This window comes from Larus michahellis, chromosome 7 (genome assembly GCF_964199755.1).
Source record: "Larus michahellis chromosome 7, bLarMic1.1, whole genome shotgun sequence".
NCBI classification, from domain to species: domain Eukaryota; kingdom Metazoa; phylum Chordata; class Aves; order Charadriiformes; family Laridae; genus Larus; species Larus michahellis.
This window is the reverse complement of record NC_133902.1, coordinates 28,735,257-28,753,752: the sequence shown is the minus strand read 5'-3', so window position 1 is coordinate 28,753,752 and position 18,496 is coordinate 28,735,257. Positions and strand designations below refer to the sequence as shown.

At 42.5% G+C, this 18,496-nt stretch overlaps 1 protein-coding gene across 2 annotated transcripts; it reads left to right on the top strand.

Annotated features, from left to right (window-relative positions):
* The first annotated feature begins 3 nt into the window (after positions 1 to 3).
* SUMO1 (small ubiquitin like modifier 1) lies at positions 4 to 17,924 on the top strand. Of its 2 annotated transcripts, none has more exons than XM_074593926.1 (5): positions 4 to 205; positions 11,034 to 11,108; positions 12,398 to 12,475; positions 14,376 to 14,447; positions 15,387 to 17,924. In XM_074593926.1, the coding sequence occupies exons 1-5, from the start codon at positions 200 to 202 to the stop codon at positions 15,453 to 15,455; spliced, it is 300 nt and encodes a 99-aa protein (XP_074450027.1). In that variant the 5' UTR covers positions 4 to 199; the 3' UTR covers positions 15,456 to 17,924. The 2 variants fall into 2 exon arrangements, with proteins under 2 accessions (XP_074450027.1, XP_074450026.1); XM_074593925.1 differs by lacking the exon at positions 4 to 205 and adding an exon at positions 3,602 to 3,925.
* Positions 17,925 to 18,496: the final 572 nt, after the last annotated feature.

The following is an 18,496-nucleotide window of genomic DNA, read 5'->3' as shown; positions in this document are numbered from 1 at the left end:
TCCGCGCGCGGCGGGCGGGGGCGGGGCCTCTGCGGCGGCCGTTATCTGCCGTTAGCGCCGATGTCCCGTCCCCCCCATCCGCCCCCCTCCCTTGGGGCCAGCTCCAGGCCGGGCCTGGCAGCGGCCCAGCGCCATCCCTAGGGCCGGCCGCTGGCTCAGGTGCTAGCCGTCCCGCCGCCGCTCTCCCCGCATCGTGTTCATGAAGGTTTGAGCCTCTTGACGTTAAAAACCTCCCCGTAAGCGTTCAGGCGGCTGCCTGGGGTGTTGGGACCTCTGTGCCAGCCGGGCCTATCCCCGCGGCGGCTCTTCACTGACTCCTGCTTCCTTGGGAGCAGCAGGCCCCGGCCCGGTGCCTCTGGGGCCCCGCAGGCATAGCAGCTGGTGGTGGGGACCGCCGCTGTGACCACAGCCGGGCCTGCGCTCCAGGGCTCGGGTGCTCATATTGGCAGTTTTTTATTTCCCGAGTGGATCCTGAAGAAGGTTTGATCTCGCGGCTGCCTCGGTGACCCCAAGCCGCCCTGGGGCTGTATCCAGCCTGCCTGCGGTGCCGGGGTTCAGCTGGAGCTCCTGGCCCTCCCCACATGCTGGGATGGATCCCCTTCCGCCCGCTCCGGTCTCACACCTCGGGCCTGTTCACAAGGCCTTGTCTGCAGATCTTCACACAGATAACAGTTCTCTTTTTGTAAAGAACTTGTTGCGACTAAGTGCAGCTGTGTGCATTTAAAAGGTTTGCTTCTCCCACGGAGAAGTGCTAAATTACATGCACTTAAAACGTAAGTTTGAAAGACTGCTTATTTCCGCACGCTGCTGCGGTGTCCCCAGGATACGGGCATTTCAGATGGGGGAAGGCAGAGGCCGGAGGCGGCTAAAGCTGTCCATTTGTGCCACCTACTGGTTTCTGTTTTGGCAAAGAGCGTCTTTGTGTGCGCTTCTGCGGCTGACCTACTTCTGCGCCTGGGTCCAGGCCCTACTGAATAACTGAAAAGCTGCTCATGGAGTACAGGCAAAAAGCGTCAGTTCTTGCCCGTATAAATTCCCACTTATTTCACGTTAAGGATTACCTGCACTGAAAATAGAGGCAGAATTTTTCCTGCCCGCAGGAAGGGAGGCTCTAAAGCAACATTTGAGCTTGATTAATATCAGACATTTGTTGCTGCATTTTATGCAACCGTCTATATGAGTCAGCATGCCTTCGTTTCCTCTCCTGCTTTTCGCGTAAGGAATATGCTGGAAAGTCCATAGTCTGAGAAATGTGGGGTTTCACATAATTCTTAAGAAAAAAATTTGAAGGAAAGACTTTGGTGCTTTAGATAACATAACCATTTTTTTGAAGTCTCACAACTGGTAATATTGCCAAAGAAATTATATCCAGGTTCCCCTTAGTTTTAAAGTGTTTCTGGTGCTGCTGGCTCAGGGGGAGTGAAGAGCAAGTAAATGTTATTTAATTGGCTGACTTAAAATGCTGTGCTCATCCTGCTTGCCAGTACTAACTGCTCTCAAGCAAATATGTTGGCATTATGAGATTACAGATTGTTTTTAGTTAAAGTCCAGTTTTATAAGAAATTTGTTTTTGACAGACTGAAGAGGCTTTGCACAGACTACATGGGCCAATAGTTTTGAGAAAACCACTGACAGCTCTTGGCTCCTAAACCACATACCCAGCTTTGGAGAGGTTAGCAGCAGTTTGAAGGAGCAGAGGTGAACTTTATTGACTTCAGGTGGTTGAGATTAGTTGCAGATAGGGAAAATTAGAGAAGTTATAAAACACCTGAGAATTAAGTGAGGTTATTAGGGCAAGTAGCCTTGGTGGCTGCAGCAGCAAGGATGGCTTTGGGGAAAGAAGCTTATATAGGTATATTTAGTCATTTTAAAGCAGCATTATTTTTGGTGTGTTTCAATTTTAAGTGTGCTATGTGTTGAGTTTGGGCTGTCAAAGAAAAAAAAGTGTGAGTTTTGCTGATGTACTTCGGTAGTTCTCATGGGCTGAACAGAGACTGGCTTTGTGGATGCTGTACAAATGTGGCTTGTATCTTGAAGAGATAATGCCTCCACAACCAATTGAGTAAGAAGGGAGTACAGACAGGTGGTGTTACTGTTACTTAGCACATATGCAGATGTGCATATTTCAACATTGTGCCTTTATTGCTATGTATGAGGATAGGTAACTGCACATAACTACGCATGTGAGTGTCAGCTTTTATTACAAAATTGTGTAGAAAATTTGGTAAAATGAAGAATTACACTCAGGTTTCATGCCAGAGTCTGAGACTTTAGCCTTTTTGCTACAAGGCTGCTCTCCCTCCTCTTAAACTGCTTTCATTTGTGGATAGCAGTGATATTTAGGACAGAGTAAATACTTGTCACTTTCTATTCTGTTAGTATCGTGTTGCTGTGAAGCCCTTGAATGGCTTCTTTTTGTGCTTTGTGTAGTGTTATTAAGCTCGTAATGAGCTCTTACTGTGAGCTTGGCATAGTATGAACGTATTTGGTGTTCCTACCTACTAGGCCTTGCCTAAGAAAGATCATCTTAATTCTGTAGCTCTGTATAGTGTCTGGTTTTGTTCTCTTTAGGCTTTTTTTTCCCCCTCACTTGTTAATTTCAAATTGTTTTAACAGTTGTTATTAAAACTAATTCCCATGAGTCTAGATACCACATAGTTTCACTGGCTAGTGAAAGTGCATCCGTTGGTTTAGGTGTGTTTGTAACACGCCGTTCAGTTAGTGACATGCAGCAGCGTAGGCACAGAGCGCAGCTGCTTTGGTGTTTGGTGTTATTACAGAGGAATATGGTGTGTTACAGACTCTGTGTTGATGGATGTGCCCTGCCAGGAGAGATTTCTTACTCTTCCCCTAAGGTCGCTGGTAAAATTAAAAACCTGATCTAGTAGCATCCAGATAAGGATCTCCTGTTTCAGTGGGGCTGACTTCTGTTGATCCATTTATTTTACAATAATATTGTTATTTTTTGGTTCTTATGTGGTGTTTTTTTTATATTTACTGGCCACTTAGAGCCAAGCATGCACTTACTCCAGCAGTTGCTGTAGTTGTTGCAGAGGGATGTTAGTACTACATGCCGTGGTCGCAACAGCTTGCAGTCTAAATGTAATCTTTTCGAAGCGTAGGTGTTGCTTCTTGTGCAAACTTCTAAATACCCGTTCTGCGCCGATGTGAAGCAGGACATCCGTTCTGTGCTAGCACGGCCTATCACTAGAAGTCTCTGCAAATGCAACTGCCTCAGTGCAAGTTTGCATAATAAACACGGATCCTATTATTTGCATGGTTGCAATGATTAAAAAAAAAAAGTGCAAACATGCATAAATAGAGAAGCATGTTTTGTTTTTAAGTATATCTTTTAGTAAAAACCTTAGGAAGGCATGGCAGGTTGGTGTAATGAGTGACTTTTGCTGTAAAATCTGCTTTAGTTGGAAAGGTTATGTGACTTGGCCTGGCTCTTCTAGGGCAGGACAAAACGGCTGTGCAGACCTATACAGTCATTAGACTGCCTGTAGCTAGTGGAGTTTATAAAAACACCTATTTTTTAACTCTTTGGGGCAGGCCAGTCAGTGCCTTTCTGCAGCCGGGCCTTTGGAGGCCTGGGGAGGGCCGCTCTCCTTGCCGCGGCCTGGCTGCCTTTTCCCGCCTCTCCCTGGGGCCGTGCCGGTGCGGACGAACCCGGAGAAGCGGCAGCTCCGTGTTCGGGGTGCGGGGGTGCCGAAGGCGGTGCCTCCCGCGGGGTCCCGGTGCGGGATGGGAGGAGCCGCCGTGCGGGCCGGGCCGGGCCGTGCGGGAAGTGAGCTCAGGCGCACCGGAAATCCCGCCCGCGCCGCGGCCTGTGTTTGCGCTGCGGGCAGAGAAAGGAGCCGAGCGCCTGCAGCGGCCCAGCCGAGCCTGCCGCACGCAACGGGGCCGAGCCATGTCTGACCAGGTACGGGCGCCGCCGGCCCCGACAGACCGACCGCCGACCCCGGGGGGGGAGCAGCCGTCGGACGCGCGGGGGGACGGCGCGGCGGCAGGCCCCGGGGGCGCGGGAGGCGCTGCTTGCGCCCCGCGCCCCCCCCCTCGCTGCCGCGGGCAGCCCCGGCCCCTCTGTGTGGGGCGGCCCGGGGCGAGCGGAGCGGCGGCCGCCCGGGTGGCGCTGGGAGGGATGTTTTCCTCGGGGAGTGTGTGCGGGGGTGCCAGTCTCCGACCTCGTCCAAACTCTGTCCGCCTCCCCGCCCCCCCCCCCCCCCGGTATTTTAATCCCCCTTTCCCTTTCGCTCAGGGTATTTCGCGAGGAAGACGGGGGCGGGCTCCAGGCGGGGGTTAATCGGGGGCCGAGGCTGGCGTCCGGTCGGAGCGGGGGCGGCTCTGCGGGGCCCCGCGCCGGGATCGCCGCCGGGGCAGCCCCGGCTCTGGAAACCCGGGAGTGCAGTGAGGGGTGAGCCGTGTTGCACAACAGTTGTTTCCTTTCGTTTTCCATTTCCCAGGTGTGTGCTAGGATGCTCTTCCCCTAAACAGGCTTTGGGCGAGTCAGATTAGGCCTGCTAGTCCTCTGCTTGCCCTAGGAATGCAAAAGGAGGGGGGGGGGGAACGCAGACTTTCTTAGCTGAGGGTTGCTTGCCTGTATTATACACACCGTCCTTCACCTAGACTCTGTCCTGCCTTCACTCCTTGTACTTGGTTATATTCCTGTCAATTCTGACTTCTCAACCGGGGACTTAAATAGTTACTTGTACCGCAGGTTCCTGGCTTGCTCGGCAGCATGTATGCAGTCCTCTGCTTACAACTATTGCTTTGGGCTATGTGACCTGCTGGTGGAAAGTTAAAACAGCGTTCCAGTTTTAATTTGTGTTCTGTTTTGCTTTATTTTTTATATTGCCTTCATATGGCAGTGTTTTCTAACTTTGTCATGGCGATTCGACTGTGGAAAAATCGATGTCAGTATCTACAAATGTTTCTTGCAGTGCTGTGAAGTCAAGAATAGTACTAGTGCCAGCCAGGAAATTAAAAGTATCCAGAGACAAGGCTAAGCTTAGTATACGCTGCATCTGCTTTGAGGAGTAGCCTTGATACATTGTGACCCGTGAATAGGAACCATTGCACTGGTGGTCTTCCTCCCCGCCTCCTCCCCTTCCAAACACAATGCAACTCTACTGGCGAGCACGGTGCTGCTGCCCATCTCCGCCTGTGAGAGTGCAGCTGGGACATTAGGATGTGTTCCCAGTGAAGTAAAAGCCATGAAAGTGTCTGCAAAAAAAAAAAAAGGCAAATTCTGAACTAGATTTTGTAGACTGATCTTCACGTGACCTGCTCTGTAGCTCTCTGCGTTTGTGAACTAAGGCATGTTTTAACACATAACAGCTTTCATTAGGTAATTCCTTCTCCAGACAAGTTCTGCTAAAAGGCATACATGTTTGTTCTTTGGGGCTGCTTGAAGTATGTAAAATTTGTTGTATGTGATTTTGGATAGATATCTTAAAGGTCTTTTTAGTGTTGTGTCATTCACTTCTGGGGGGACTACGCAACAAGACCTAAACAGATGCTTAAGTAACAGTATAACATATGGTAATGCAGTGCTGTAAATCTCATTCCTCTGTTTATCAAGAGTAATTGTATTACCCAAAATGTGAATTGCTTACAGTGTCTTTCTTTTTTGGCCCTGTAATTAAGTTAAGAGGACATCATTTGTCACCAGTTATGATAATTTTGGCTTGTCTTTTTAGTGTAAATAAAGAAGCATACTTGATTTAGTTAGTTTATTTCCAATAGGAAATTAACTTTTATGATAAATGAAAAATACTTGCAAGAAGGGCAGACAGCAACAAACACATGACTGCTTGGTGGGATCTAAGCAGAAACAAAACGAATCATTTTTACCCTCCCTTCAAGGGTCTCAGGCTGTTTTTGCTTCAACTGAATCTAGATGCTGGCATTTTATCTGTTCATGTACTACTAATAAAGAATGCTATAGTTTGCATGCATTTTTCCACTCCTATAACAAATGTAAGAGTTGATTTACTGTGTTAGGAAATGCGTTGTAGTCTTATTCCTCTACTCATTTTGGTTTTGTTATTTTTATTTTCTTTAATATCATGAAAGTGTGCTGAATATAGGGTGGATTTTTTGGGGCTTGAACATTGAAGTTTGTGCACTACAGGAATTTGGAGGAAACTTGCAATATATTGCATTACAATGTTTGTGTTGTGGTTTCATTAATTGCAATAGCAAAACCAGTGTATTTCATCCCAGAAACTTTGGGGGCTTTTTAAGGTCATGAATTTAGTGTTGATATATAAGTGTGCGACAGTACTAAGAGCCTCATTTTATGCTATTTAGGAAAACTGTGGAATGAAGCCTTTAAAACTAGGTATCTAATGAAAAGTTAGAACTTGGAATGTTGGGATATTCCTGTTCTGTTTGTATGGTAGTCTTTTTTTTTTTTTTTTTAATGTTCTGTTTCATGAAATACCCTAAACACCAGTTCTTTTCACAGTGCAAGTCTGGAGGCTCGCTTGCAGATTGCTGATCCAGGGTTTTGTCAGTGAATGCTTGTAGTTTGGTAACTTTGCAATCTCCTTGCTTTCTTTATTCTTAAATGTTTTTGTGTGTCTTTACAATTTGGCATCGAATGGCAGTATAGTTCACTGACAAAACACTGGGAGCCATTTCAGACTTGCTAGATCTTGTTGTGTTCTGATTTTAAATATTTTGCTCATATTTTTAAGCTTCAGTTATTGGCATTGTCAACATTGATTTGATCCTATTTCTCTTTTCCTGAAATTACAGCTCTGTTTGCTCTTATTTGGTGGCTGAGAGGTTGCTGGGGCTTTAAATGAGCATCTTTATGGTATGGAGTTTCAAGACTCCAATTCCCTCTGCTTTTTCTACTGTTTGCTGCTTCCCCTATTCATTTTTAGTACTAGAGCCATGTTTCCCTGAGGGTAGGAATCAAACTTCTTATGAATCATTGCTTTCCGCTCATATTGGCCAGAGGCACTGTCATAGTAGCAATGATGATTTGTCATACCTTGTACAGGATGATTTGTTTTGGAAAGCTAAGTAGGAGATCTGTCATAATGCACAGAACTATATAAACTACTACAAATTCCTCTACTGCTGGGATAATATGCTGCCGTGCAATTTTGTTCTTAGGCAAAGTAAACTAAGACAGTGACTGACCTGAAACGTCATGTAAAGGGACAGGATGTTTTTACAAATTCTTTTAGTGATAGAATCATAGGGTTGGAGATCTCTCTGGAGATCATCTAGTCCAACCCCCTTGCCAGAGCAGGGTCACCTAGAGCAGGTTGCACAGGAACGTGTCCAGGCGGGTTTGGAATGTCTCCAGAGACAGAGAGTCCACCACCTCTCTGGGCAGCCTCTTCCAGTGCTCTGCCACCCTCAGGGTAAAGAAGTTCCTCCTCATGTTTAGGTGGAACTTCCTATGCTCAAGTTTGTGCCCACTACCTCTTGTCCTGTTGCTGGGCACCACTGAAAAGAGCCTGGCCCCATCCTCCTGACACCCACCCTTTAAGTATTTATAAGTGTTGATAAGGTCCCCCCTCAGCCGTCTTTTTTTCCAGTCTGAAGAGACCCAAATCCCTCAGTCTTTCTTCATAAGAGAGGTCTTCCAGTCCCCTAATCATCTTGGTAGCCCTTTGCTGCACCCTCTCCAGCAGTTCCCTGTCCTTCTTGAACCGGGGAGCCCAGAACTGGACACAGTACTCCAGGTGCGGCCTCCCCAAGGCAGAGTAGAGGGGGAGGATGACCTCCCTCGACCTGCTGGCCACGCTCTTCTTGATGCGCCCCAGGGTGCCATTGGCCTTCTTGGCCACAAGGGCACATTGCTGGCTCATGGTCATCCTGTTGTCCACCAGGACTCCCAGGTCTCTTTCCACCGAGCTGCTCTCCAGCAGGTCAGCCCCCAACCTGTTCTGGTGCATGGGGTTATTCCTCCCCAGGTGCAGCACCCTACACTTGCCCTTAATGAATTTCGTAAGGTTCCTCTTTGCCCAGATCTCCAGCCTGTCCAGGTCTCTCTGTATGGTGGCACAGCCTTCTGGTGTTTCAGCCACGCCCCCCCCAGCTTTGTGTCATCAGCAAACTTGCTGAGGGTGGACTCTATCCCCTCATCCAGGTCATTGATGAATATATTGAACAGGACTGGACCCCGTACTGACCCTTGGGGAACACCACTTGTCACTGACCTCCAACTAGACTCTGTGCCCCTAATCACTACCCTCTGAGCTCTGTCTTTCAACCAGTTTTCTGTCCACCCCACTGTCCATTCATCAAGCCCATACTTCCTAAGCTTCCCTGTGAGGATGCTGTGGGAGACTGTGTCGAACGCCATGCTTAAGTCAAGGTAGACCACATCTACTGCCCTCCCCTCATCTATCCATCCAGTCATGCCATCATAGAAGGCTATCAGATTAGTCAGACATGATTTCCCCTTGGTGAATCGATGTTGAGTACTTCTGATAGCTTTCTTTTCCTCTACGTGCCTTGAGATGACGCCCAGAACGAGCTGTTCTGTCATCTTTCCAGGGATGGAGGTGAGGCTGACCAGCCTGTAGTTCCCCGGCTCCTCCTTCTTGCCTTTTTTGAAGACTGGAGTGATGTTGGCTTTCCTCCAGTCCTCAGGCACCTCGCCTGTTCTCCAGGACCTTTCAAAGATGATGGAGAGCAGCCCAGCAATGACTTCTGCCAGCTCCCTCAGCACTCTCGGGTGCATCCCATCGAGGCCCATGGACTTGCGAATATCTAATGGACCTAATTGATCCCTCACTTGATCCTCCTCAACCCAAGGGAAGTCTTATTCTTTCCCCGTTACTTCCCCCAATGCCTGGGACTCCTGAGAGCTGGGCCAAGCAGTAAAGACCGAAGCAAAGAAGGCATTCAGTAACTCCGCCTTCTCCGCATCCTCTGTTACCATGGCTCCTGTTTCATTCAACAGTGGGCCCACAACTTCTGTGGTCTTCCTTTTGCTTCCAGTATACTTGTAGAAGCCCTTCCTGTTGAGCTTGACATCCCTAGCCAGGTTTAATTCCAAGGTGGCCTTGTCTTTCCTTGTTTCATCCCTGCACGCTCTGGCAGCATTCTTGTAATCCTCCCAAGGGGTCAGTCCCTTCTTCCACTTATTGTAAACTTCCTTCATAGCAAAATGGGAGATAGTTTTGAAGTTACAGACTTCAGATTTGTAGAGATCTGAATCTCTTTCTGATTCCTAAAGGTGAGTAATCCTGCACATGGACAACAAAAATTCTGTTTGTGCAAGTTATCAGAAGTTGCAGGTTCTTGTTTTTCTTTCTTTTTAGTCAGGAGTGGGAACTGGTGTATTTTTATTCCTGCAAATAGTCTCATGAGGTTAGAGTTCAGATACGTTGGAAAGGGAAAACTTCAGTGGGAAGCACAGTTGCTGTGACTGTGTTACCAGCGAAGACTCCTTTCACACTTCAGAAGTGACTTGCTTGGTGACATGAGGGTAAGCGTCTAGTTTCTTGAAAGCTTAAGGTCAGTTTTTGGATTTGAGCTTGAAGGGTAGTGAAAGAGTCCCAGCAGTCCAGGTTGTGCCCAGGTGGGTACTAAAAAAAAAATAAAAAAAAAGCATTGAAACCAGGTGCAGTCTCTGGCTCATACTTTTTTTTTGTCATCACAGAAACTGAATGGATCTGGCTTGAGGTGATGAATCAAACTGATACAAAGAGCGCTTCCCCTCTATTTCTTTCCTCCAGACTGACACTGGTACAGATAGGGAAGGTGTTTGCAGACTTTCCCCCCAGCCCTTCCCTGAGCTTTTAACATTCAAAGAAATTGTGCATGTTGAACCTCTTTAAGGAAAAAAAAAAAAAATTGCTTGAAAAGGGTTGTCTGCCATTTTAATCTGGAGATAGAGACCTATCTGGATGGACTTAATACTGAAGGTTAGTATGTGGTTTTGGTGCTTGATCCTAAAGTTCAAGTCCAACCGTACAAAGGATATTTCTGTGTACGCAGCAAAAAGTCCCTTTAGGGCTGGGAAAATGTCTGTGGTAGGCACCTGTACATATTTTGCTTATTTTGTCTACCATGTTAAGCAATAAAATATAAAAGGAGGGTTTGAAACATTATCAACAGCATATCCTTGTTTATCACTACTTGGGAAGATTTCTTCACCGAGCACCATCTGAACCTGGGGCAGTGTCTGTGTAAAATCCCTTTGTGCTGCAGTGGAACGTAATTAAAGGCCTGATCCAGAATATGTAGCGACAGGCAAGGGATGGGCTTAATAGTACCTGATCTCTCGCTTGTCTTATCTATCAGCAGCTAACATGAAAACACTGATGTCCTTAATTCATGTCTTATCGAACATAACACTCAAACCCTTTTGATAAGCTTTAGTGCTCACGTTGTTGAATCAAAATTCTCTGTTCAATTAATTTTTATCCTGGAAACATATCAAAACACTATAGTTCCTTAGAACTGAAATTTTTAAGAACTTTTAAGAATTGTGGTCTTAAAACAAACATGGTAGAAGGAAGCTGTTACTTGATGTTGTTTTGTTGTCATAGAAAAGAAGGTGGCTGACTATCCTTTTGAAAGTAGTGACTACTGTTGATGCAACAGACTGAAAAACGTTTGCATGGTTCACTCGTTTTACACTGATAGGGTGTCACAAGTGCTTTCTGTTTACTGTCGTCATTATGTTCTTTTTTTCTGTCAAATATCTGAGCCTCTTCGTACACTTCCTGTATTTCTTTTTTGCAGTCTGTTGACTAGGAGTTAGTGGTATAAAATCATACTTTACATTTTTGCATCTGTCATCTATTTTCAAATGACCCTTCTCTTATCTCTTGCATTATTCACAGTGTTTCTCTTCTGTCATGAATTAAACTTTTCACAGGCAGACAGCCTTTCATAGTACTATGTTGCCATTATTTTCACACACAGAAAGGAAGAAATAAGGTGCCTTGAATAGTCTGATTTCGTGTAATAAGGAAGATGACAGCTGTCACACTGTCCAGTGAAAATAACAAAGTGTTGAACTGATCAGACTTTTAATGTTGTTCTTGCAGGAAGCAAAACCTTCAGCTGAGGACTTAGGAGATAAGAAAGAAGGGGAATACATTAAACTCAAAGTCATTGGGCAGGTGAGTTTTTACATACTTGTTGACATTTGATGAAGGTATGAGTTTTTGTATTGTAGAAATGAACAAACAGAAGCTGATACTTTCAGTTCTTCGCTGTGGATCCTTTCCTGCCATAAATGACATACCAATTGCCAGTAATGTGTGTCAGTATACTCTGGTGTGATTTGCATTGTTTCGGTGTTTTGTTTTTAAAGCTTGAGTAATTTATCTTTATGACTTGGGATTTGGTCAATGTGATCCCTGTCTCACAAGTAGGGGACCTGATGTAGGATTAATTTATCCAAGGATATGAATGAAATACGTGGCAAAGTCGATAAATTCAGGTCTTCAGAGTTCATGTAGTACACTATGCATGAGGTCAGCTTTCTTGGACAGGGATAGGTAGAGGATTCTGTTGGCTGGTGTGTTGGTAGATGTGAATGGTGGATTGTAAGTCTGAATTCAAGTTATGTTGGAATATGAATGTCGAGATCCTTCTTGAACAGAAGTCCTTCTGTGCAAAGAACCCCTAGCTCATATGGCTTAACTCAGTATTGTTTGTTGGAGTATTAGTGTGATTGCTGTGCTGTTGACTGGAGATGGATGACTTAAAGTAGGACTAACACAAACTAGCTTACCTCTTGCTGGTTTGATTGCCAATGATGAGAACACGTTCAAAAGCTAAATGTGACCCAAATGCTTTTTGCACAGAATCTCTTGCAGTCTGTTTTATCTGTAGCCATTTTAACAGTTGTAGTGACTCATATCTTATGGCTGGTAGGAAGGACTATAGAATAATGAGACCTAAGATTTCTCCTTAGGTTAGCGTTGTGTTGCCAAGTCTGCCTGTATCCTAACTTCTACGTAATTACTCTAATTGAACAAGGCTTTGTATATATTTTGAAGTGCAAGCTTTAACTTGTCTCTTTTGGAATCTTAAAGGAGCAGAAGTCCTCTGCATATGTATGTTTGTATTTCATATGTACATCAGCTGGGTAAAGATGGAAGCACAGACTGAACCATGTATGGTTTTTAGTACTTTTAAATCCAAAACCTCCATAGTAAGCCTAGGGCTATACTATGCCATCTGTTTTAAAACAGCGCTTCCTGTGGAAGTGCATGATGAATTTAGTGACTGATAAATCATCTTGGAGTTTCATGTTATGATGCACCAAGGTTTGTATGGTGATAGTTAAATTGCATTCCATGTTAGTTTTATATAAGTTTTTCTTAATGAAAGTCTTAAAATTAGCCTAGGTAAAGTAAGCAGTTACTACAAAGAGGGTAACTTTTTTCTTTTCTGTTCTTAGGACAGCAGTGAAATTCACTTCAAGGTGAAAATGACAACACACCTCAAGAAACTCAAAGAATCATACTGTCAAAGACAGGTTTGTGAAACAATTGCACTCTCTTGAAGAAAATAAAAAAAGCCAAACATGTTGGCTCTACTTTTCTCACCGTTCTTTCAAATAAAGACATTTGTTTAGACAGTCAAGCTGATGTCTAGTTACCAACGGGACAGCTATCTGACAGTACAAATATCTCCTCATTTCTTTTGACAAGTACAGGTATTTCTGTTTAAGGCAGTTGTGAATTTTGTAGCAAGTTAAAATTACTGTCTGAAAATACATAGTGGCTGCTCAGAAGACCTAGAAGTTACCTTTTTAAATGTGCAGGCGTGCATTTATAGTTACTGTAAAATCTTCTGTCCCCAAGTGAAATTCCCTTAAAGCTGTGTAATACTGCAGCTTAGGATGAGAGCAGCCTTAGGCATTGTTACAGTCATTAATATGGTAATTGATTAACACTAGCTATTATGCCCTAAGTTAAAGAAATCTGCAACATTAATTGTGGATGTAGGTAAATAACTACTGTTATGGAACAAAAATTTATCTTCACTTCCAGATTCTGTGGCAGATATTGTAGAATCACTGCTGCTATTTCCAGAAGCCCTGGCCTAGTTTACCCCCAGCTTTGGGGATAGATGCCGTGTGTGGCCTTTCCTTGAGTAACTATGTTGGAGTTCACTTCAGGAGATATAAGAAATAATACTTTGGGTTTTTTCTAAATACCTTGAGACAAGTTGAACTTGTCAATTGAAGTGGGTTTTTTTTGTAGAATGTGTTCTTTTTTGCTATCCTTCTGGAGTAGGAGGAAAGAAAAGATCAAACACCAGATATGTTTGTAGCCAAATCCACATGATTAAAATTGTGATTCATTTGCAAAACTTGAAATTTTAAAATAAGATCTTGGAAATAATTCATGCAGCAGTCTTGACTGATGAAAATGCATGTGTGTGGAATTATTTTTATAAGACAGAAATAATTGTTTGAATGGACACAGCTATATCTATGTCCTGGGCTGAATTCTGGAGAGTCTTTGATTTCCTTCATCAACAGTCTATACAGTTTTTGGTGTCAAGTAGCCTTTCTCTGGTAAAGGGACCATGAATATTTCTTCCAAGTTGGCTAGAAGGATTGTTGGAACAGTGTGAAAAGCTGTTTTTTCCTGTGAATTTTTCTGCCTAGTTATTTGCAAGCAATATTTATGAGATCTAATCAATGTACAAAAGAGTCATATTTCACTTGCGTTTGTTTTGCTCATAACTTGAAAGAGAAGAAAAAGATGAGGTGTTTGCCTCATCTGTTGAGGTGAATATGATATTCTGCTGTAACACAGTAGACATACTGCAACTTAACTTTATTTACCATTGGGATGCTCCTTTCTCCCTGTTTAAATGGTGTTCCTTTTTCTTTCCCTCAGCTTTGCTCTTTCTTGTCCCCAGTGCAGAGTTTTTGCAGAACTGATAATGGTAAAGGTTGCAATTCCTTCCTATGGTGATATAACCTTGGGAAAGCAAGGGTAGGAGTTCATGAAGTAAATGTCACGTTCTCACTGTCGTCTTGGGATCTTTAATAAGGCTCATAGGCAGGTCAGAAAAAGACAGGACCTTCATGTATAATGTTGTCTTGGGAGGGAGGGTGTAGTCAGTACTGTATTTATAAATAAAAAAAGACAAGAAAAAATGCTAAGGAAGCTTCCAAGTTGTTATGTTAGAACTCCAGTGAGACTTTGGAATAAACATGCATTTCAGCAGTATCGTGCTTATTGACTCATTTCTTCTTAGTCTACATGGTTGCAACAGAATAGCTGAGCTCCCTGTGTAACAGGAACTAACGCTTTCTCTTTTGACTTTCACATGTGTTGTTTTTATTAAACATGTTTTTCTTGTAAATCCGTACAAGTTTCAGTAAGTTTTTTTTCTTGTACATCTGTTTCTTTTTTTAGGGTGTTCCAATGAATTCACTCAGGTTCCTCTTCGAGGGTCAGAGAATTACTGATAATCATACCCCCAAGGAGGTGAGTTTCTTTCTAGAAAAAAGGTGTTACATAGTTCATTAGAGAAACTAAATGCCAAATTGGTTAATTTCTCTGTTCTGCTAGACTGTTAACCAGAATGAAGGTGTTTCTTTAAATATAGACAACTTTTTGGACTATATTTAGTCAATTATAGCCTGACAATACTTTTCTAACTAGAATCTTTAATAATGCCATTCAGAAAGAGACTGACTGGACCTTCATGTGTAATGTTGTTTCACAAGGGAGGATATAGTCACTATAACCAGAGAGAAAAAAACCTAAGAACTTTTTGGTTGTCAAGCTAGAATTTAGTGTGACTTTGGAATAAATATGTATTTAATTCCCATTTATTAGATGAAAGTGTAAATAAACAGAAAACAGGTTACTTCTGCTGTCTGGTGACTTCCACCAATTGTTATGACAAAGCAGGAAGAAACACTGTTATAATAATGACCTGCTGAAAAATTGGAGAAACTTGTATCCTGTGGAATTGAACAAGTTACCCTCTTTAAGAGATCAAGTTGCAAGCTGTAGATCTTAGCTGCATTGTGAGTTAGTAGTGTGCTAATGTAATTCATGTGGCTGTACAGCTGGTGCATTCACTATGATGTTGGTTACATTCCTGTGCATCTGTTGCCCAAGATGGGATTTAGAGAAAGGTAAAGCTAGCAATTTCCAGGCTGATGTGTACTGCTCCACAAGCAGATTTAGACTTCACTGATGAGGCTTTTGCTTTGAATGAGATGTGTAAGACTGAAGGAAAAGGACTAAAAATCATGAGTGTTGGCTAGTAAGATGGCGACTGAAATGGTTTTCAACTCTTTGATGAATTATGATGGGGCAGAGGAACAAACCATTGTATAACTTGTGTAGGACCTGCTCTGAATTCAGTACACCAGATTTGTAACAATTATATGCTGTTTTTCTCTGTTCTCACAGCTGGGGATGGAGGAGGAAGATGTGATTGAAGTTTATCAGGAACAGACGGGGGGTCACTCAACAGTTTAGATCCTTCTGTTTGTTTTCTTCCCCCTTAATCCTTTTTTATTTTTAAATAATAGTTCTTTTGTAATGTGGTGTTCAACACTGAATTTAAACTGGCACCCCATCTCTGGGAATTTATTTTCAAGCGTCTGGTATTTTGAATTCTCGTGCTCATTATACACTATTGTTTCTGTTTTCATTGTGCTGAACTTTTGTGATCCAGCTGCAGCCTTGCTCCCCTCTTCCCTTCTGCCCTCCCCTTTAGAAATACACGTACACACATGCATTTGTATGTTCACTAGGTTCGTGCATTTCAGGCACGAAGGCTGTAAGATCTGCCAGGTGGGCGAGTGTTCTTAATGACTTCCATATCTGCCCTGAAGTTTTGATGTGTGACTGTTTCACTCCTGGACTATAACTTTCAGTGCGAGATGAAGTTTTTCAGAGAACTAAACTGTGGAGAAATTGTGTATCCATAACTCAGAGCTATTTTGCTTAAATTGTGCTGATGGCCCAACAAAGAAGATTATCAAGTTGGAAATGGAAAAGCTAGAACTGTTGTCATCTGTACCTTGCTCCAGAGATGGCTTTGCTGAAGACATAAAATTGAAAACCCTAATGATTCTTAAATCTTGCCAGAAGAGCCCAGAAGCATTTTAACTTCATATAGCAATTAGTACATGCAGGTATTCATGCAAGAATGTTCACAGCAGACAACTGGTGTTACTTTGACACTCTTGTTTGTACCTTTTGGCCTGGGACGTGGGTTTTGAATGGACATTGTCTGTACCAGCTTCATTTAAAATAAACAAGAAAAACAATTTTATAAACAACTTGCATTTTCTTTTCAAATGTTTGGAAATGAGCAAAACCATAAAAAGCTATAATTAGGGCGTGCTTTTCCAGTAACTATATGTTGAAGCTAGAAAAAAAGTGCTCTGTAAATATACCTCATATTAAAAAGAATTACTTTTTTCTACTTGCCGTAGTAAAATACTTGATCTGCTTGGTTTGCAGGTGACTATTTGAGACTACTAGCTGTTTCTTTTCTTCTTAGAGAATATTCACATGCAGTTACATACAGTTTCACTTCATGTGCTAAAGGTAAACTGAAAATGCAACTTGGAAGGAAATAAGAAGCTGGTTTTTAATGTCTACATTTCATATGATCATGGCTACCATTAAATAACCTCTCTATGATGGATGATATGGAACTGTCATGATAGTTCATCATGCATCATTATGAGGGTCCACTTCATGTTCTAGCTAGGTGCAGGTTCTAAATGGTCAGCTTGAGAAAATGTTACTGGATATGAAAGCTCAGATGGGAGGTTATGGGCAGGGTAGTGTGGAGAGAAGGTTTCTGCACTTTCCCTGCTTCAGACTTTCTGCAGATAAATAGGACTTGTTTCTGATTTGGTTTGGTAAATGAAGTTCACTATGAATGCCAGCTTCATTTTAAGACACATTTTAGTACTGGCATACTTGGAAGAAATTGCAGATTTTGAATGGTTAAATTTTATGGCACTTGCTGTAAAGCTAGAAATGCATTTTCTTTCATGCTTGTGGTTTGTGTCCTGTACAACTTTTGTACACATAGTTGCACTAAGCAATTTTTTAAAGATTAAAACTTTTATTTACAAATGTCCGAATATGTTTTTTTCTAAGTATTCTATGTAATTCAATTCTTAGGGAGAAGAGGAATTGCTACTCTGATGTAGAACAACATGGCTTCTTTGCATTTCTCTCCAATTGCCTTTTTTTAGAATACTAAATATATCTGCTTCAGAATACCAGAAATAAAACAGCCCTGTGATTATTATCAGCACATCTTCTAACTTAAATTTGTATAATGTATAATTAGTCGATGAATCCCCTTTATTGCTCTCCTGCAAATTAGGAACTGAGGCACAGGGGACATAGTTTACCCAAGTAGCTCTGGAAGCAGAAAGAGGACATGAGAACAGAATCCAGATGCCTTGGGTTTGATGCTAATACTCTAGCTGCTGCATCAACTTTCTTTGCTTCTTACTGTTCACTCTTCTCTTCCAAATCTGTTTTATATGCTCATTTGTATCAGCTTTCCAGTTGAAGCACTGCATTTAGTTCTCTTGAGGCTATGGAGGAGGGTTTCTTGCAGAATGCAGCTTCAGTGTGATGAAGCTCAAGGTGACGATTTCTTTCTATTGTGTAACCTTGTCCTAAAATACATCTCTGTAAAGAGTGGATAATGGTACCTGTGACAAACTGATTTGACCTCTTTCTCAGACTTGTTGTGAACCCTCAAAGACCTAGTGCCTCAATGGAGCTGCTGGTCTAAAGCAATGTCTGTACTGTTATAACTTGACGGAACAGTAATAACAGGAAAACTGTGCTCTGCCTAAGATTAGTATAGCTTCATGTAAAATGAGAAGACACGTGTGCCACACAGATTTTAAGGAAGTTCATTCTTGGAAGTTGTACATTGAAATAAAACCTGAATTTTGAAGTCAAGGAGTAGCAGACTTGAATTTTCTTCATTTCTTTGGAAGAACTAATAGTTTTCAAAGAATTTCTGAAAAGCTGGTCTGGAGTGAAATTCCAGATTGGCTTTCATATGTTGCAGAAAAACAGAGAAGATAATCTTTTTTCCTCCTGCGATGTTTCTTCGTCTTTGTTTATATGCTTACCTGTATATTAGAAGAACTGAATTCAGCTGTTGATGGCTGCTTTTGTCAAGTGTTTAAAAAAAAACAAAACAAAAAAAACCCAAAAAACAAAAAAAAAACCCAAAAACATGGTGGTGGGAGAATGAAGCTATCTTCACTGAGTCAGTTACACAGTAGAAGGTAGAAGCTAATATTTGCTTTATTTCTAATTGTGAAATTAATATATTTAATATTAATGATGGTGGTGTATAAAACTGTATTGATAAGTGCTTTACAAAATCGTCAGCCTCAAGAGATTTTCTTAAAGCTGGTATGTTTAAAGGATTTGTATATTCTCTTAAGTATAAATATATCTACATGATCATCGTTTTGACAAAATGAGATTTTTTTTTAAAAGTTAGATGTGTAAATGTTGGT

Bases quoted from the DNA above. Each gene is read 5' to 3' on its own strand.
- SUMO1 (XM_074593925.1), top strand. The intron at 12,476-14,375 runs GTTTGTGAAACA...TTCTTTTTTTAG, and splicing joins AATCATACTGTCAAAGACAG to GGTGTTCCAATGAATTCACT. The intron at 14,448-15,386 runs GTGAGTTTCTTT...CTGTTCTCACAG, and splicing joins ATAATCATACCCCCAAGGAG to CTGGGGATGGAGGAGGAAGA.